Here is a 16,248-nt window from a genome sequence, read left to right on the forward strand (position 1 = left end):
AAAAAAAAAAAGAAGAAGAAGAAGGTAGCGGGAGGGGAAGAATGAGGCGGGGGAAATCGGAGGGGTAGACGAACCATGAGAGACGATGGACTCTGAAAAACAAACTGAGGGTTCTAGAGGGGAGGGGGGTGGGAGGATGGGTTAGCCTGGTGGTGGGTATTGAGGAGGGCACATTCTGCATGGAGCACTGGGTGTTGTGCACAAACAATGAATCATGGAACACTTCATCTAAAACTAATGATGTAATGTATGGGGATTAACATAAGAATAAAAAAAATTTTTAAAAAAAGAAAATAGAAAAACATAAACAAGAAAATAAAGTTCATTTTCCTTACTTAAAAATAATCACTATTAATATTCTGCTAACAGTTTAGATGTGTGATGTGTATACATATAAATACAATTTAAATCCTATAGTGTATATTTTTTTTGTAGCTGGACTTTTTCACAAAATATGTTATGAGAAGTTTTCCATACCATTAAATATTCTTCTAATGCATGATTTTAATGGCTTCAAAAGAGTCCATAATATTGGTTTACTATATTTTAACTAATAGTTCTATGTTGACATTAAACATAAATGTTTATGTATATCACTATTGCCTTAACATAAATTCAGAAAACAAATACATAAATCAAGTGGGAAAAACATTTTAAATTATATTGCCAAATTTATCTCCCCCAAAATTATGCCAGTTTATTTTCCTAGTAGAGGTAAATGGATGAGAGTATCCATTACCTTAAATTCTCTATCAGAGGTACTATTTTTTTAGTGCCAATGAGAGAGGGAATATTTTACTACATTTCTTTAATATCTTTAATTAAAAACTTATTTTAAGGTTAAATATGTTTTTAGATTTTCATTTTTTTAGGGGGGAAGAGATACATGAATTGCCTGTTCACCTCTGAAGCAAAGAATATTTGTTATCCCCTAATAACTCTCCTCTCTCTATTTCTTAGTAACAGAAGAGATAACTTTTAGTTGGGCACATAGCCCCTTGAAATAAAGACATTTCCCATTCTTCTTTGCAGCTAAGTGTAGCTATGTATTAACTCTAGGCTGATGAAATATAAGCAAAAATGATCTATGCTATTTTGGAGAAATGTCCTTAAAGGCAAAAGATATGCCCTCTTTTTCTCTTCATCATTCTTGATGGTTGAATGCAGATGTTATGGTTGGAGCTTCAGCAGCCATTTTGGACCATAAGGATAAGGGTCACACTATAGAGATGGGAGAGCAGAAAACTAGAGGGAGCCTAGGTTCCTAAGAACTTTACAGAAGTTCCATCTTGGAAGGTTGGTCTCCAGATTTTTATTTGAAAGAGTAAAACTGTATTTTTAAGCCATGATTGTGTTGCACTGTTTGTTTTATCAAGCTGTACTTAAACTTAATTGATGTAAGATTTTTTTCTCCATATTTTTTCTTACTGATTTCTTTTTCATCAACAATTTATTTTTTAGAGAGAGAGAGAGTGAACAAGCAGAGGGAGGGGCAGAGGGAGAGAGAGAATCTTGAAGTAGACTCCCTAGTGGGCTCCATTCCAGGACCCTGAGATCATGACCTGAGCCACAATCAGGAGTCAGCTGCTTAACCGACTGAGCCACCCAGGTGACCCTTCTTACTGATTTTTAAGTGCACTTTCTATTTTAAGGATAGTTACACTTTATCTGGTATATATGTTACAAATTTTTCAAGATTTTCATTTGCTCCTTAATTTTTTATGGAATTAGGAGGCAAAAATATAATTATTCTTAAACTTAATTACGACATAAATTACATTATACATTCAGAAAAATCATTTAACAGTGTTAGCTTAGAAATACAAATTCCAGGGGCGCCTGGGTGGCTCAGTCGGTTAAGGGTCTGCCTTTGGTTCAGGTCATGATACCCGAGGTCCTAGGATAGAGCCCCTGCATCTGGCTCCCTGCTCAGTAGGGAGTCTGCTTCTCCCCCTTCCTCTGCCCCTCCCACTACTTGTGCTCTGTGCTCTCTCTCCCTCTCAAAAAAAAAATAAAATCTTAAGAAAAAAGAAATACAAATTCCAGAGAAATATTTTGTCGCAAATATCATAAGGCAGCACTGAGAAGCATATGTTCATTTCTTACAGGTACACAATTAAATGGTTATGTTGCAGGCCAAAGTCATTTAGATGATTAGAAATTGTGTATATTTTTGAAGACTTAATAATTCATTCCTTACTAATGCAGAGAATTTCTGTTTGTAATTTGTGGGGCTCTGGGTTCAAAGCATTGCCCCAGAAGTCTTCCCTGGGCCTTAAGGGAAGCTGAGCGGGCCAGGTCTGCCTGCTACTCCCAATGTGATTTATTCATTAGAGTTCTACAAAAGAGTCCCTGCTAGATGACTTCCCCCCCAGCCCCCCACACACACAGATAAGAAATCTAGAGTCACAATTTCCTACCAGATCATAAGCAGCCAGCATTTTTTTCTGCACATCTGGAATTGCCCCCAGAGGCTCCAGATAAGGAAAGTTGTCTTTCATCACAAGAGAGACTGAAGGAGTATTATCACTGGTGATGAGCCGAGAGGACAGGGTCAACAGGCACTGTTTCAGACTGACAATTGGAGGAAGTCCACACAGTTCCTTAATAGACACTATGGCATTCTGTGGGGAAGCAAACATGCAATTAGACTTCTGACCACATGACACATCACCCCCAGCACTTCTAGGTTTACACAAAAGTATATTCATTAAAAGTATACCCTCTGATACATATGTAATTTGGAGGAAACTGGATTATAATCAACCAGAAGTGTAACGTGCACCAAGAAAGCACACAGAACTAATTCACTATCATACTTCATCTTTGTCAATTTTTAGCAACTGCCACAAAAGTGCCATAAAGCAAAGCTGATTGTGAACCAAGGCTACACAGTGCTTTTCAAAACAGAGCATTGGAATATTCACACAAATTAGCCTTGGCTGGTTGTGAATATCTTATTCGATTTGTATCATGATGATCATAAAAACATGCCAGTGATTATACATTGGAGTACATCTCCTTCGGGCTTTTCCCCTCAAGGTAGCAGGCTGCAATTACTCACAGATGTGCATTCGACTAACCATCAATTGTATTTCTCTGTCATCCCATCAGAAATGCACCTGACAGATGCACATACTAAAACAAATTTCATGTAGAGCTACATTTGTCCATGTTTTACAGGTTTTTAAAATTCATTTGAAATAGAAATTGTAACTATTTCATATTTTATTAACAGCGAGCAATACCTAACCTATTATATGTCAAATGAATTTAGCGACAATGATGGTATTTCATTTTTCTACTGATTAGGCTCCAAATAATCCTTAACCCAAAAGACTTTATGTTAAGGTGATATAAATTATCAGTATTACCTGGAAAAAAACTTTATCCATAACCAACTCTCCTTACGATGCATTTTAAAAACATAGTATGTGTAAAGGATATATTTCAAGAATTACACAGAAATAAATAAAATTGATTTCTAATATGTAAAGTAAGATGTAGAAATGATGTATAAGTAATCTAATACAGGGATTTATAATAGTTTTGAATTATGTCAGAAAAAGTCAGAAAATGGTAATATTTGGAACCTATTTTTAAAATAGTGGCTAAGGCAACCACTTCAAATAAAATGCTTACAATCTAAGTACTTCTGTGTGAATTATGTACCATACTGTTTTCCACCACTTCAGCTATTTAAAATTGATTTTAAGTCTTTTCTGGAATTTGTCTGTGAAATAATGTAAAAATAAAGTCTTCACCAAATGATGGGTTTGAGATTCAGCATCACATGACTAAAAACCATGAATGATCATGAGTTTTGGTAGTAGGCCATTCTGGATTTAAAGACCAACATTCCTATTTACTAACTGCAATATTTGGGAAATCACTTAACTTCTTCAAGCTTGTTTTCTATCTTGAAAGTAGGGATTGTTTGGTGAGAATTACCATTAAAATGTTAGCTAAAGGAGCAAATAAACTGCATTGAAAAATATTCCTCTCTTGTTTTGTTCTCAGACTGCTACTTTTTCTGCCAACCAACACCTCTTTGCACATTGCAGGAACTTAGTATTTGTTGTTTGGTTGTTTCTCAGTAACATTACCCTAGAATAGATATATTCTATAGTATTCAAGAAAGAAATTGGCAACCATCTATGATTTCAAGCATTAATGAAGGAAAAGAAACTAACATTGAATTTCCACATGCCAGGAGTGGGCGATTTACATACATTGTCATTTAATTCTGATAATAATTCTGTGATGTATTACTATTTTTCTTACCTTATGTGGAGAAAACTGATGATCAGAGATCTGAAATAACTTGCTCAAGATCACAAGGGGATAGAATTTAAGCCAGAATCCAGGTTCTTTCAATTAAACCACTTTTCTAAGAGAAGACCACATAGTTTTCAACAAGTTCAAGTGCTGACTATTGTTTGTTTAGTTGTGTTTGTTCTTGTGGGGAGTAATTTATTATTGTTGTTGTCATACACTTAAACAACTAAAATAACCTAATAAGCATTACATTTGTTTCTATGACTTCAAATTCCCTTTCATGTTCATATCTGCAAATATTTAACATATATACTTGTAATTAGTATAGTCTATATATATATATTATATATATTGCACATACATATAATATTTTATATTCCATTTTGTTTACATTGTTTCATATACACAACCCCATATTGGTTATGTGGCAGGGATATTTAATGGATCTATAAAACATTTATATTAACTGGTTTAGTTCAGGCCAAATTTAACACAGCATTCGTTCACAATTAGGTACATAAAATATATCTGCTTTATCACAGACAACACTTACTTCAGTGGTACATGGGTTTATACAACTTTTCTGATAATTTTTTGAGGAATCAGATCACTAGTAAAACACAGTGTTCACCAGTAAGGGAGAGGTAGGAAGAAATAGGGGCAGGGAAGAAGAGCTTGGGATTTTTCCTACCTGCATATTTTCTCTCATATCTATGGCTTCTCGTAAGGGATGAACTGCTATTTTAAAGATGTCATCTATGGTCTTAAGGCCGATATTCCTGAGCATAGTATATTCTCGAACTTTCTTCCCCATTCTCACTGACAGGCTGCGCTTCTGTGCCTTTCCTCCTCCACTTCGATTAGTTATTGCTATGTGGACAAAAAGGGTTACATGCTCCATGATGTCACCCACAAAAGAGCGCAGGGGAACATGCCGATATCCAGGCTGCAAACATTCAAACGGTATCGTATATTGTCCTATAAACTCATCCCCAATGTAGTCATCGTCCAGAACGACAAAACGAATCATGGCCAGCTCAGGTAGGTTTACTTGAAACTCAAAAGTTTCATCAAAAATAGGGTTATCACTGTTCTGTTGGACAGTTTTAGTTCTTTGTTCTGAACAGTCTGCTGGAATTCCATGTATCTCTATACAAACGTAGGGATCTATGACATCTCCTTTGGCACAAGCTCCTTTGGGCTTTGGAAAATTCTGACCACTGATGATCTTGATATGAAGAACGAGAGGAGACACCCCAGGTACAATGCCCTTGGTGTTTGCACTGAAGTAAGAAACTTCATCTCGCATGATGGATGGCCTTAGAACATAACCACAGCCTCCGTTTTGAAGAAACCAGCCTGTGTGAAGGTCCATCATTGGACCTGGAGTCTGAAAATTCATTGCCACAATCTGACAGCCACAATTCCAAAAGTCCTGTGGATTCAAGTTACTGGAATCGATCCTCATGGCACTTGGATAGATTCTCGATAAGAATCTCTTATTATAATTTACAAAATCCTCTGGGTACTCATTTGCAATTCGGCTGGCCTCTGTTTCGCTAAATGAACACATTTCCCAATAGTTTTGGCTTTTCATAGACAGTTCAAAATCCCTATACTGAACAGACTTGCAGATGGATACCAAATCGGAGAGTTCCCTACACAGGAGGATTTGTTTCTGCTCGCCATTGTAATCTACCGACAGCCTTCGAGACATTTCCGCTTCTTCATCTTCATCTGTTACTTCTCCTTCCAAAACATCTGGGTCAGAAGGCAATGTCTTTCCTTTCACAATAATCATTCTTTTCAATTTTTCTGGTGATGGGAGGTAGGTTTCTGATGGCAAAGGTGCCTCAGTATAGAGCTTATCACCAAAGATCTTCTTCATCTGTTGAGCCATTATCTTTTGCTGTGGTAGGGAGCAGTGATTTCCCAGGCAAAGAATGAGTGGGTATTCGGAAGCAACGAAGGCAAATTTATTTATCACCTCTATGACACTTCGAAAGGAAAGATGGGTCGTCACATTATTTCGATTACAAAGGATCGGCTCATTGTCTGAACCATCATTAACATCAAGTTCAATGCTTCGACAGCCCATTTTCAAAGCTCTAACATACCCATTAATATCAGCCGGCCCCCTGAACTGGTCTTCTATGAGATAGGTGTTGTGCGAAGCATTGATATAGTAGTGAGATAGTGGCTGGGTCATATCTTGGGCAACCTTTTTTTGCTCAGGATCAAAAATGTCACATTCTGGTGACAACAGATACTGGGTAAAGCCATCAATTGCAAGAAACCCTTTTTGACGACCCTCTTCAGAAAGTTCATATCTCCGAATAATGTCTAAGCACATATCCTCAGTAATATGGGTGACTCCTTGCTCAGCTTCTAAAAAGAGCATGAGATCATTGGCATCCAAATATTCTTTGTTCTTAGATATCTGGACCAGTAAGAAATATACTTCCGGCCTGGTGCAAAGTTCACAAAAAGCCTCACAAAATTCCTCTTCCGTCACTCGGGTGGTTAGTTTTTCTTTGCTCTTCTGGATTTCTTTAAACTTTAATCTGATCTTGGATTCCTTCAAGGTAGGGTTGAGTTGTTTTATCAACTCCACAGAGGTGTCTTCCAACATAATCCCATTCCCATCAACATCTGCCGCTTCAAACACTGTTTTCAACCACATGAACCTTGGTGTGTTCTGGTTGCCCTCCATAAAGTCAAGGGGTTGCTTACTTCGAGAAACCAGGTACCGTAAACCTGACACCCAGATATTTGCTACGTCTGCTGAATTGGCAACTAGGTCCAGAGACTCATAGTTTTCCCCATGGAGTATAGAAAAGGCACAGTCCTCACAAATCTGGTCAGCGAGGCCATTGTTTCTAAATGTTTCTGTGTTCTTCCCCAGTCTGATCTCTTTTATAGCAGAAATGTCAAGCTTAGCTTTCTCAAGGTCTTTCTTGGAAGGTTCCCAGCGAAGAGCTTGGAGGTCTGTGTCCAGAGTGAAAAAACGGTTATAAATACGAGAATTTGGCCGGACCTTCTTTAATTCGCAGCCAGCTTGCATGAAGCTGATGCAGTCACTCGCACTGCTAATTTTCTTTTCCGATGGCATGCTGCTGAAAGACACTGTTTTCTTTCTTCCACCACATTTTTGGTTTGAAGGATCCTGTAAAGTAATTTGAAAATAATGAATCAATTTTCCTTAGAAAAAAGACAAATTCAGTAACACTCTATGAACTCCTCAGGCTCCACTCAGATATTATAATTATTTAGACCTAGAAGCTAGCTTAAAATACACATTTTCACTGTTCCAGAAAAAGAAGAATTGCTGAGAAAATTGATATTATTAGGTTCAGAAAAAAAAACTTATTTTTCAAATGCCTGGTGTTCTTTGAAATAAAATAAACTATTAAGTTAACTACGAATCACTCATTTGTTCATTAAAGCAGATTTCCTAAGAACCTCTACATGTTGGTACTTTAACAACCTAGCTCAAATCCCTACAGATATGTGAAAGAAATAATGCTGGATTTCTTTAAAAAGTTTTCCTCATTAAAAAAAAAAAGTTTTCCTCATTTATACTAAGCAACAGTTTAAGTTTTAAACTTAAAACTAGTCCAAATAAAAGATTTTTGCGCCTTCATATGCTTTTCATCAAAAAGGACTGGAAATAGACAATGGACAGAATGGGAGACGATATTTGCAAATGACATAACAGATAAAAGGCTAGTATCTAAAAATCTATAAAGAACTTATCAAATCAACACCCAAAAAACAAATAATCCAATCCAGAAATGGGCAGAAGACATGAACAGACATTTTTCCAAAGAAGACATCCAAATGGCCAACAGACACATGAAAAAGTGCTCAACATCGCTTGGCATCAGGGAAATCCAAATCAAAACCTCAATGAGATACCACCTCACACCAGTCAGAATGGCTAAAATTAACAAGTCAGGAAACGACAGATGTTGGGGAGGATGCAGAAAAAGGGGAACCCTCCTACTGTTGGTGGGAATGCAAGCTGGTGCAGCCACTCTGTAAAACAGTATGGAAGTTCCTCAAAAAGTTGAAAATAGAGCTACCCTACAACTCAGCAATTGCACTACTGGGTATTTACCCCAAAGATACAAATGTAGTGATCCAAAGGGGCATGTGCACCCCAATGTTTATAGCAGCAATGTCCACAATGGCAAAACTATGGAAAGAGCCTAGATGTCCATCAACAGATGAATGGATAAAGAAGATGTGGTATAGGGGCGCCTGGGTGGCTCAGTCGTTAAGCATCTGCCTTCGACTCAGGTCGTGATCCCAGGGTCCTGGGATCGAGCCCTGCATCGGGCTCCCTGCTCGGCGGGAAGCCTGCTTCTCCCTCTCCCACTCCCCCTGCTTGTGTTCCCTCTCTCACTGTGTCTCTCTCTGTCAAATAAATAAAATCTTTAAAAAAAAAAAAAAAAAAAAAAGATGTGGTATAGGGCGCCTGGGTGGCTCAGTGGGTTAAGCGACTGCCTTCGGCTCAGGTCATGATCCTGGAGTCCCGGGATCAAGTCCCACATCGGGCTCCCTGCTCGGCGGGGGGTCTGCTTCTCCCTCTGACCCTCTTCCCTCTCATGCTCTCTGTCTCTCATTCTCTCTCTCTCAAATAAATAAAATCTTTAAAAAAAAAAAAAGATGTGGTATATATATACAATGAAATATTATACAGCCATCAAAAAAATGAAATCTTGCCATTTGCAACAACGTGGATGGAACTAGAGGGTATTATGCTAAGCAAAATAAGTCAATCAGAGAAAGACAAGTATCATATGATCTCACTGATAGAAGGAATTTCAGAAACAAGGCAGAGGATCATAGGGGAAGGGAGGGAAAAATGAAACAAGGCAAAACCAGAGAGGGAGACAAACCATAAGAGACTCTTAATCTCAGGAAACAAACTGAGGGTTGCTGGAGTGGAGGGGGGTGGGAGGAATGGGGTGGCTGGGTGATGGACACTGGGGATGGTATGTGCTATGGTGAGTGCTGTGAATTGTGTAAGACTGATGAATCACAGACCTGTACCCCTGAAACAAATAATATATTATATGTTAATAAAAAAAAATTTTTTTTTAAAAAGGACTGACAATAAAACTTAACTAAAAGTCACTTTTTTTCCTCAGACTATTTTGAAGAATGTAAGTGTCTTGAAAGTCAGACTGAGAGCTAACAATAGACAAATGACTCTAACTAGAGCAAATTTTCAGACTAAGGTAAACAGTTTGGATGAACTTTATGAGAACCAATACCTGCATTTCGGTATAATGCTATTAGCAGCCACAGCATAGAACCAAACAGAAATCTGAATGGTTCCACTAACTTTTAATGTTCTCCCAATGTAAATTACATTTCCAAGCTGTCTGCCATAGAATTTCACAGAGAACACTTGCACCTCGCCTTTTCCCCCTCTCTTTAAGTGTCATTGGATCTTACTCCCAAAGAATCCCTATGTCCTCAGCCCACTTCGCCCTTTGCTGAACAACAGTGTTGACAGGGCATTAGACCTTCTCTGTTCAGATTAGTGTGCCTTAAGCAGGTTAATTATTCCTTGTGACTGTTTCCTTCTTGGGTGTATCTAGGCCTTCTCACATATTGTCTTTCTCAAATTACAGGTCTGGTCCTTATATTCATAAGATAATAGATGTCATCTTAGTCCCAAACTCTCCGCTATGTCGATCACTCCTAATTCATTTACACTGAACATCTGACCAATGCCACTTAAAACTGGATTTTTTTTATACTTCCTTCTGTTCAGACCATAGATTAAAGTTAATAATGCTCGCAACCAGATCATCGACTCAGATAATTCTCCCAGGAACAAATTTCCCAAACACACCTTAAGGCATGTTTACGGTGCCTGATTTTATAAGCGTATCAAAGAGGCAGCAAAGTGTGGAATGCAAAAGGCAATGTCCTTATGCAAAACTAACTAGTCTCAAGCTGTGATTATTCCGTTCAGTAGATCTATGACCTTGGGTAAGTCACTTAGCCTCTCTGAATCTTAATTTCTGCTTTTCAATAGGAATCAATAATTCTTTTATATAATAGTGTTGCTGAAAGACTCAAAAGAAAAAGTGTTTGTGAATATTCTTTGTAAACTGTAAGTGCTTATAAGGTTACTCTTTTTGAAAGAAGTACATTTCTTCATACACCTGGTCACTGCAGGACCTGACCAGGATATTGGGGGTTATCAAGAAGTTGATTCATTCTTGACCTCTGAGCATTTAAGACAAATCTTCAGCGATAAACAGAAAATATTTTAAAACAGACACATGATATTGCTATTTTAAGCCCTGAGAAGTATGACCAAAGTAGTCTGGGTTGTCTCCTTCACTGGCATTCTTTTAAAACAGGGTAGAACATCTCCCCTAAGGCCTTATTTAATTGTGATCCTGCCTATAAGAGCCTCCTTATCCTGTGATTCAGGAAAAGGCAGGATGATTTATTATTCAATTGACTAAAACCTTGCCCGTGAAAAGAAAACAAAATTTGCTTTAGTTATGGAATGTTGGTGGGATGATTCATTAACTCAAATATATATCTGATCTTCAAGTGACAAAGATATATATTACCCAATTTACAGAATAAAAAAGAATTCTGTATAGATTACAGAATATTGCTTCTTGATGCCCTGGCATTTAACAATTTAGCTCTTACTTTTCCAGAGAGTTGTTATTTTTAATTATCCCATAGTAGTCAATTTCCTCATCCTTAAGTTAAAAAACAAGTATAAATCTTCAGCTGTTTATATGCAGTTGCACTATTAGAACACATTGAAATTCATCACAACCCACATGCTCAAAAATCTCAGATGTATGTGTGTATTTTTCCACACCATGAAGGCAGGCACCTAATGGCACTGCTGAAAAAAGGTTACTCTACCAAGTAAAATAAAGAGGGAAACTGTGAATTGTGATAGTATACTAGACTGTGACTCAGCTTTTAAAGCTACCATTTGACTAGGCTTTTAAACTAATGAGACCTTTCACCAAAAAAATTATTTTTATATAAATCAGATCATCTTCTAAGAAAGATTATAGTCAACAGAATTATAAAACCTCTAATAGTTGCTAACAAACCTTAAGTGGGAAATTAGTGTTGCTGTAAATGCATGTATGTAGTTCCTGTGCCCGACGTTTGGTACCACACCAACCTTCACAGTCTTAACGCTTCACTCTTGACTTGAACCACTGTTCACAAGAACAAAAGTACTGTTATCAGAAGAGCTTTCTCTTACAAGCCTCTCTTCTCTGTGGTGGTATCTCCTTAAATCAAGACTTTCTCTCCTAGTAAGATAAGCCTTCAAGAGATAAATGTTTTCTATCTAGCCTAGGAAAGAATTGACCTGCTCCAAAATGCTTATTTCCTGTTTTGACCTCTAATTCCCACATGATTACAAAACTTATCCCAAAATGCCTTAAAACATGGAACCAGCAGAAAAGATACACTCTTAGGTTTCAACTCACGAAGGACAAACTCCAAAATTATTACAAGCCCCCAAATGAGCCAAAAACTGGCAAAAACACATGTGAACAAATAATTAGCTTGTCTGCTACTGACTAGAGTCAAGATTATTTCTATTCAAAATATGCTGGAAAAGTTTCAGGACTCCGATATTTCTGTTTGTTTTCAATGGTCATGCTATGCATTAGCTCTGAAAAGCTGAGAGGGAAAGGTGGGTGGGATTGTATTGAGTGGACAAGGAAGATGAACAATTCCAAATCTCCTCCTGAGCTTCATCACCACCATGGCTTCTTTGCCGAGCCCATAGCCCCACATCTGTGTTTCCCTCAAGAAGATCTTGGCAGATTGGTGGTGGAGGAGGGGGACTGTTCAGGTAAACAGACAGGAGATATCCCCAAATGAAAAAAATTGAAGTGTTGGTAATAGATCTTCCTGTTGATAAATACAAAAAATATCTGATGATGGAATGAGAGAAAATCCACTGCAGTTATCTATATAATGGAAAGACAGGTGCTTTTGGCACTTTCCAAGAGAAACCAAAGTTTGTTGTCGGTTCAGGTGTGCTCTTGTCATCTTCCAGCTCACTAGATAATTGAATTGACTCCTATAGTCATAAGGTCATTATTATAAGGAGATTATCATAAAGTATGAGGACTTTCCATTTATTTTTTTAAAAGATATTATTTATTTATTTATTTTTCAGAAAGAGAGAGACCACAAGCAGGCGGAATGACAGGCAGTGGGAGAAGTTGAGCAAGGAGCCTGATGGGGGACTAGATCCCAGGACCCTGGGATCATGACCTGAGCCAAAGGCAGATGCTTAACCAATGAGCCACCCAGGCATCCCAGATCTTGCTCTCTCTGTCCCTCTCTCTGACAAATAAATAAAATCTTCAAAAAAAAAAAAAAGAATCTCAAAATACTAGGAGAAAATGGCCAAATGCTGTTTCCATTTTTTTAAAATTCATTATTCTCTATAGCATTGCTGTTAATCTAGTATTAGAACTAGGACACCAATCATGATTAAATGAGATTCTTACACAACAGTAAAAGCTTTATAGCTCCCCAAATATGTTTTATTTTGTTAAAAAAAAAAGTTCTAATAAGCCAAATTGATAAACCTGTTTCTGTAAGTTCTCATTGGCATTTGTTCTCTGACCGCAACAAGGCTGAGTACGCAGCAAGTTCCTTAACAAACACTCAACAAATAAAATCATTTTTCTTCAGTAACACACTGATGAGCTGCAGAGGCAACTCAGCTTATTCAATGCAAGTATTCCTGGATCTCAACAATGAAACTATTGAATTATTTCAATATAATAATTTTAGAGAAAAATTATACAAAAATATATTTAAAATTATATAAAAATAATTATAGAGAAAAGTATACTAAAGCAACACACTAATATGAATGTACCTAATGCCACAGGGCTGTACATTTAAAAATGGTTGAAGTGGTAAATCTTATGTTATATAAATTTTACCACACACAAAAAAAGTAAACTAAAGCATTGTATACAAATTTAAGAGTAAAGGAAATATCCTATCTATGTTTGCTACCTCTCACCTGATGAACATGTATAAACATCAAATTATATCATCACATATTCTTTTCATTTTTTTGGCTAGTTGTTCTTAAGTGAACACTTCAAAATGATTCTTTGTTAAAACAGAACAAATTTACAAACCTTAAAAAATAGCAATCCAAACACCAGTTGTCAGACTGATCAAAAGGAATCCTTGTTTCATAATGCAGAAATCCAGCTATACAGATGCAGATACACTAAAGTGACATTCACTTTTCTCTTTTGTATGAGGGGGGAAACACTTATTTTTGAAGAGCTCTCTTAAGAAAGTCTTTATATAAAAATTTAATAGATTATAATTAAAAGATAAGCAAAAATATAGGCACATAAATCTTATTTTCACCATAGGGATTCTATCTTGTTCTTACAGACAACCTATGAACTATAACACTATACTATTCATTCTTGTTTTATGAACTTTCAAGCAAAATTCAGAGAAAAAGATTTGGTTGATAGATGAAGTCTTCCAAGGATTGTGGACAATATAATCTAGAATCCAAATGAGTCCCAACTTCGGATATTGAGAGGCCTCAGTTTCCATTCTTCATTCATTCATTCATTTAACCAACAATAATGAGTATACCTATTCCATGCTAGGGACTAGCACATTGTAGAGTTTTGAAGAAACTGATAGAGTCTAATTTTTATCTCAGAGAGATCACTCTGGATGTGCACTAGATGGACAACACTGAAGATGGTGCCATAGGTGACTACTGACGCATTAAAGGAAAGAGATGGTGAATGCCTGAAGTAGATTACTAGCAAAAGGAATGGAGAGAGGTGAGAGGTATCAAAAAAGTAGGAGGTAAAATCAAAAGTCTTTCACTGGGTCTAGGATGACTCCTAGGTTTTTGGTTTGAGTGAAAAGTGAATGGAAATATTGCTGAGATATGGACTATCAGGAGAAGTGAAGTGGGATGGAAACAGGGTTTACTTTGGGCCATGGTGAATTTTTAGATGACTATGGGCCATCTAGGTGAAAAGACTAGGCAGAGGAGAAGACTTAAAATATAAAGTTTGAGGAATAAGAGGACAAGGAGCATGACCCCTCACAGAAGCCAAAGAATAGACTTAAAGGAGTGAGTGCTAGAAAATAAGATGTTAAGATGGCTTACTGGATTTAGCTGTTCAAATGTCTGCTGGTAACTCTGATTAGAGAATGTCTTCTTTTTTTTTTAAGATTTTATTTATTTATTTGAGAGAAAACAAGAGAGGGAGAGAAAGAGAGAGAGCACAAGCAGGGGGACGGGCAGAGGAAGAGGGAGAAGCAGACTCCCCACTGAGCAGGGAGCCCAACGTGGGGCTCAAGCCCAGGTCCCTGGGATCATGACCTGAGCTGAAGGCAAATACAAAACTGACTGAGCCACCCAGGCGCCCCATCATGGGAGAATGTCTTACTTTGCCTTCAAGATGGTGAGGACAGTGATGAGGGTGAGAGCAAAGGGTTTCAAGGAAAGGGAGTAGCAGGTATAAATGTTCTTTGGTGGGAAAGAAGGCCAGGATGACTCTAGCATAAATGAGGGGTAGAGTGGCTCCAGTGGAGACTGGAACAACAGGCAGAGGCCAAAACTGATCATCCAGGAGAAGGCTAGTCCCAAAAATGCTGGCTTTCTTAACTTGGAATAGTGATAGCTCAAGGAATGGAAATTTAGGTCTAATATATATACATATAATACCTAATATATACATACATCTAATATATCCTGTTCAATGTGCCAATGCCCGAAACCACATCCATGTTTGGCAGTTAGGCCATCTAGAGAAAGCCCACGCCCCACATACAAGGCCTAACTCTTCACACAGAACTCAAGGAGGTGGGGAGGTTATATCCTCACTATACCTGTTGCCATCAAGTGTCAGGTAAGGGAAGGTTGCAACTGTAGAATTATACCGTTAAAATTTCCAAAGCTATTTTCTCGTAGTAAACTCAAATTACGTAATGTAAAGTCACCAACAGGTGACATGACTTCTTATGATTAATACCACGTGACCCATCTAAAGTCACTATGTGGCACAGTGGGGGTAGAGGTCCTGATATCACTGCTGAGAAGTGGGTGGAGCCTGACCCAAGCTTTGTGTACCATTGGCTCTCCCTGGCGGCTCCCTAAGCCTAGCTGGTAAGAAGCTGAATAGCTATTTTATTATCCATAAAGAAAATATTCATTCCCTACAACACCTTATAATTCAACTAAAGAATCAATTAAAGACAACGCTAACGGTATGCATGCACATATCTCTTGACAAATTAGGTTTTATGTCTGTATTTAACATGCATCTCATTTATAAAAGGTGATCCATTTAATAAAATGGATCTAAAGCCATCTTCTTTAGGAAACCTACTCCGATATGTATACACTGTGGCAGAGATAGAAAACTAGTTGAACTTTAGGAAGCCAGTGACAATCTAAATATTCTCTAAAATGACATCTTCTCTTAAAAAAAGAAATAACATCTTCTCTTATATGACTCTTCTCATTTGAAAGCAAAAATAACTGATATTCTACAGGCAAACATGGGCATAGAGTGTAGAAAGTCCATTTCGGGGTAGGTTCTTAGTACCACTGATTTGTTTTGCTGAGCAGAGGAAGGTGCCTTTGTGCTAAATCTCACTGCAATCATTCACTCAGAACTCGTTGAGAAATGACTCAATAAAAATTATTATCTCAAGCTCTTTCGCTACATGGTTTCTATCCAGGGCTTTCTGCAAGTATGAGTCTTATTATGCATGTCCAAGATATTATTTCAAAATAGAGCATTTGATTATACAAAGATCAAGTACCTACTATGGCACTCTCCTAGTGACTGGTTCTTTGAATAATCATTAATCCCAAAACTAATGTTGCCTGGAATAAATGCTTTGTCTCCATCACTCTTTTAATATACAGGT

General features: G+C 37.4%; 1 protein-coding gene across 2 annotated transcripts in view; it reads right to left on the minus strand.

Moving 5' to 3' along the window:
* PLCL1 (phospholipase C like 1 (inactive)) overlaps positions 1-16,248 on the minus strand; it is a 364,534-nt gene that overhangs the window by 78,378 nt on the left and 269,908 nt on the right. For both annotated transcript variants that reach the window (XM_035007452.1, XM_035007451.1), the window contains exons 2-3: positions 4,970-7,444; positions 2,421-2,624 (exon numbers count right to left, since the gene is read on the minus strand). In XM_035007452.1, the coding sequence (XP_034863343.1) occupies positions 2,421-2,624; positions 4,970-7,390 (2,625 nt within the window). In that variant the 5' untranslated portion in view covers positions 7,391-7,444. The remainder of the gene's footprint in view (positions 1-2,420; positions 2,625-4,969; positions 7,445-16,248) is intronic.

This window comes from Mirounga leonina, unplaced genomic scaffold (assembly GCF_011800145.1).
Source record: "Mirounga leonina isolate KUSES-001 unplaced genomic scaffold, KU_Mleo_1.0 Mir_151, whole genome shotgun sequence".
NCBI lineage: Eukaryota > Metazoa > Chordata > Mammalia > Carnivora > Phocidae > Mirounga > Mirounga leonina.